The sequence below is a fragment of the Corvus brachyrhynchos genome, unplaced genomic scaffold (assembly GCF_000691975.1).
Source record: "Corvus brachyrhynchos isolate BGI_N302 unplaced genomic scaffold, ASM69197v1 scaffold130, whole genome shotgun sequence".
Classification (NCBI taxonomy): Eukaryota; Metazoa; Chordata; class Aves; order Passeriformes; family Corvidae; genus Corvus; species Corvus brachyrhynchos.
The window spans coordinates 961,285-965,488 of NW_008236193.1; the positions used below are offsets into that span (position 1 = coordinate 961,285).

Here is a 4,204-nt window from a genome sequence, read left to right on the forward strand (position 1 = left end):
TGTGGTGCCAGGCTGGCACGGGGTGGGTGGAGGGGAACGCGGCAGCTGGGCAGGGAGACAAAATGGCTGATTTGGCATCGGCATTGAGCAGCACCAAGGGGGTGTGGGAGCACAGGGCTGTCAGGCTGGGAGGTGGCACAGTCCCACTGCCCCCATGGATAGTGTGCCAGGTGGGCAGCACACAGGGGTGGCAGGGTGGGGGGTGGCATGGTGCCCACATGGATAACTTGCCCAGCCAAGGATAACCAGCCTGGGAGCCACATGTGAGTGCAAGGGACTTGAGGGGAGAAAAAGGGGGAGAAAAACAGGGAGAAAGGGAAGAATCCCAAGGCGAGCACATGGGCCGGCAGTGGCAGCTGCGTGGTTTTGATGGTGTTTTTGGATTGTCTCAGCCCTTTCCTGACATCTGCCAAGACTGCCAGAGAGAAATGCCGAAGGCCAGGGGGTGGGAGGAGGATGGAGAAGCAGTGAGAAGAAGGAGTATGGGGGAGAAATACATGGCAAAAGTCATGGAAGGGCTTTGGGAGCAGCCAGGTGAGGAAGGATGCTCCTGACTGCAGTGTCTTTGCCGTGCCAGGCTGCTGAGCTCAGCATCTGAGCCGGGATATTTTTAGCCAAGAGAGAGCAGGGCCGGACGGGGCTCCAGGGGTCAGCGCCGGTGCTGCCCCAAGCCCTGCTGCCCTCCAGGAGCTGGGCAGAGGCAGGACAAGGTGCCACAGGTTATGCCATGCTGCAGTTACGCTGCCTGGTGGGGCAGCACTGGGTCATGGATGTGGCTGGAGAGAGGAGAGCAGGCAGCAGGCTGGAGCAGGGCCAGGTGACCATCACCCAGCCCAGCACCGGGGGTCTCCGCCCTGCGGGCAGCGGTGCCCAGATCCTGCATGTGGGGCTGTCCGTGCTCCTGTCGCTGGCGGGGAGGGCAAGGGGGGCTGGTCGGCGACTGTTCCTCAGTGACTGGGGATATGCCAGCTTGGTGGTGGCCCTACTGCGTGGTGAGAGCTGCTGGGCAGCCTGTGCCTCAGTTTCCCCCAGCAGGGCAACGAGGGGGCAGTCAGCTGGTGGGCAGCCCTGGCTCACACCAGCATGGAGGCTCACACTGGCACGGGGGGGCTCACAGCAGCACGGAGGGCTCACCCTGGTGGGTTTTCCTCTTGCAGATGCAGAGCAGAGCAGCAGCCCCCGGACAGGCATTGGCTCGGACCAGGAGGACAGCAAACCCATCACGCTGGGTGAGCGCAGCGGGCAGGGCTTGGGCAAGGGGACAAGGGACACCCCAGCCTGTCCCTGGGGTACCTGCCATGGGGGGGGAGGGGGGCCCATGACACACAGCCAAGCCCCCCGTGCTACGGCTCTGGTGTCCCCCAGCCCCAGCCAGCCGCTGCCTGGCACCTGCAGTAAGCTGGGCATAGCCTTAGCCTTGTCCTACACCCAGCAGAGTCCCACTGAGGCCGCAGCCCTTGGGGACAGCAACTGCCATGGAGGTCCCATGGTGGGGGTGCAGCCCCAAGCCCTGCCAGCACTCTCAGCCACAGGGAAACTGAGGCACTGAGCAGCTCCAGGGCGTCTTTAGCAGAGGGGACCAGTTCGGGTGGTCTCTTGCTGGAGCAGGGAGTGGAGTGGAGGCTGAGGAGGGGGACAGATGGGGATTTGGGGGTGTTGGGGTGCCCTGATGCATCGCCACAAGGCAGTGCAGGATGAGAGGGGTGCTCCTGTTGTCCCCTCAGCACACCTTCCTCTCTCCCGCACAGATTCGACAGACTTCCAGGAAAGCTTCGTCACCTCGGGAGTGTTCAGTGTCACCGAGCTCATCCAGGTGTCCCGGAGTGAGTGTCACTGTGATGCCACAGCCCAAGCCCCCGCTGCCTGGGCACACCAGTGTCCCAACAGCCCCCCCACCCCACAGTGGGCTGGGGCTCCCCTCCCCACCAGGCCCCCCTGACCCCCGTCTCTCTCCCCACAGCGCCGGTGGTGACGGGCACGGGGCCAAACTTCTCCCTGGGAGAGCTGCAGGGCCACCTGGCCTATGACCTGAACCCCTCCAGCACCGGCATGAGGAGGACACTGCCCAGCACCTCCTCCAGTGGGTAGGTGCCACTGGGGCTGTGCCAGGGCGGTGCTGGGGCCAGCCCGAGCCCGGCCATGAGGAAGGACGGGGGCAGCCAGATCCTGCCACGGCCTGGCACTGACCCATGACAAGCTGGGAGAGCTGGGGGTGTCCAGCCTGGATAAGAGAAGGCTCCAGAGAGAGCTCAGAGCCCCTTCCAGTGCTTAAGGGGCTCCAGGAAAGCTGGAGAGGAAGTTTGGACAAGGGCCTGGAGGGACAGGACACTTCTGGCTTCCCAGTGCCAGAGGGCAGGGCTAGATGGGTTCACTTCCCTATGAGGGTGGGCAGGCCCTGGCACAGGGTGCCCAGAGCAGCTGGGGCTGCCCCTGGATCCCTGGCAGTGCCCAAGGCCAGGCTGGACATTGGGGCTTGGAGCAGCCTGGGACAGTGGGAGGTGTCCCTGCCCTGGCAGGGGTGGCACTGGATGGGCTTTGAGGTCCCTCCCAACCCAGACCAATCCATGATTCTGTGACCCTTCCCTATCCCCAGGAGCAAACGGCACAAGTCGGGGTCCATGGAGGATGACATCGACACCAGCCCTGGGGGCGAGTACTACACCTCCTCCAACTCCCCCACCAGCAGCAGCCGCAACTGGACAGAAGACATGGAAGGGGGTTGGTGTCACCTCGTTACCAGTGCTCTTCCAGTGCCCCGGGGCCCCCATCCTGCTCCCAGCGTTCCGCAAACCACTGCCAGAACCCCCTGTGACCATCTGGGCACTGCCCGTGCCCTGGTGTCCCTATGGGCCTTCAGGTCACAGCACACACTGGCTGTGGGGGCTGCGCTGCCACCCTCAAGTCCCCCAGAACATCCCTGTTTTTCCAAGGATCTGTGGGGTTGCTGTCAACCCCCCCTTATGTAGGCACAGGCTCTCCATAGGTGCCCAGGTGTGTCTGTGGCCCCCCACTTCGGGCAGGGCTCTGTGGGGGCTGCGGTGTTGCTACAGGGCCCCCCCCATTTCAGCATGGGCTCTCTCTATAGGGCCAACCCAGCCTCCAGCCCCACACCAGCCTCCCCCAGCCCCACACTGCTGTGGACAGCTTTCTGGCTTGGTGGGTTTTTTTCCCTTTCCTGTCTAGACAGCCCCAATTAGCTGTTCATTAAGAAAGGGGGGGGGCTGGGCTAATTAAAGCGATGCTGCAAGGCTGGCACAGCAGCTCCCACGCCCCGAGGTGCAGGCAAAGAAGCTGCTCCTCTTCCTCCTCCCTTGGCTCTTCTCCTGCCTCGCCCAGCAGTGGGGTGGGCTCCACATCAGCCCCCCAGCCCTGCCAGAGCCTGGGGGTGCCCAGATGGGGGGCTGGAGGTACCGATCCTGTTGGAAGGAGGTTTGGGCGATGCAGGTCCAACCCCCAAACTGTATCCTGTGTGTGCAGGAACTGTGCCCCATCCTGCCCCATGGGGCTGGTGCATGGGGGGTCCTGGGGAAGGTGCAGCCCCCTCCCCAAAGTGGTGCGTGGAGGCAGGAGGGAGCTGTGCCAGGGCATCTGTCCCCTGCCGGTGGCCTGACCCGGGCAGGGGTGAGGGTGGCTAGCAGAGGAGCTCAGCCACGGCGGGGTGGGGGGGGTGGGCTTGGCAATCCTGTACGGGATGTTCTGGGAAATCCTCCTAACGCCCGGCTGAGAACGGGCTAAACCCATTACCAGGCCTGGGCCAAATGGCCAGAGCTAAAGCTACGGCAGTGGGAGATTAACGTGCCTGCCAACCCCCCTGCTCAGCCCCATGCCCCGGGGTGGCCTCGGGGACCCGGGCAGCTGCTGCTTCTGGCGAGGTCACCCCCATGCTGGCACCTCTGTGCCTCCCCAGGAGCTCCTGTAGCCCCCAGCACCATGTGCCAGGGGAGGTGGGTGCCATGTGGGGGCTGCAGGGTCACAGTGGCACCCATGAGGGCACCCACTTGTGCCACCAGGGTGGGACACACACAGAGCTGTGTGCACCCGCATGCACACGCCTGCAGGGTCACACCTGTGCACGGGTGTGCAGGGACACACACACAGGTACACAGCTGTGCTGGTACACAGCACACACACACAGCTGTGCTGGTACACAGCACACACACACACACACACAGCTGTGCTGGTACACAGCACACACACACACACA

The 4,204-nt window shown here is 64.0% G+C and overlaps 1 protein-coding gene across 1 annotated transcript in view; it reads left to right on the forward strand.

Annotated features, from left to right (window-relative positions):
- NFIC (nuclear factor I C) overlaps positions 1 to 4,204 on the forward strand; it is a 39,207-nt gene that overhangs the window by 27,547 nt on the left and 7,456 nt on the right. The window contains exons 3-6 of the mRNA XM_017738988.1: positions 1,158 to 1,229; positions 1,749 to 1,823; positions 1,961 to 2,084; positions 2,594 to 2,718. Of these exons, the coding sequence (XP_017594477.1) occupies positions 1,158 to 1,229; positions 1,749 to 1,823; positions 1,961 to 2,084; positions 2,594 to 2,718 (396 nt within the window). The remainder of the gene's footprint in view (positions 1 to 1,157; positions 1,230 to 1,748; positions 1,824 to 1,960; positions 2,085 to 2,593; positions 2,719 to 4,204) is intronic.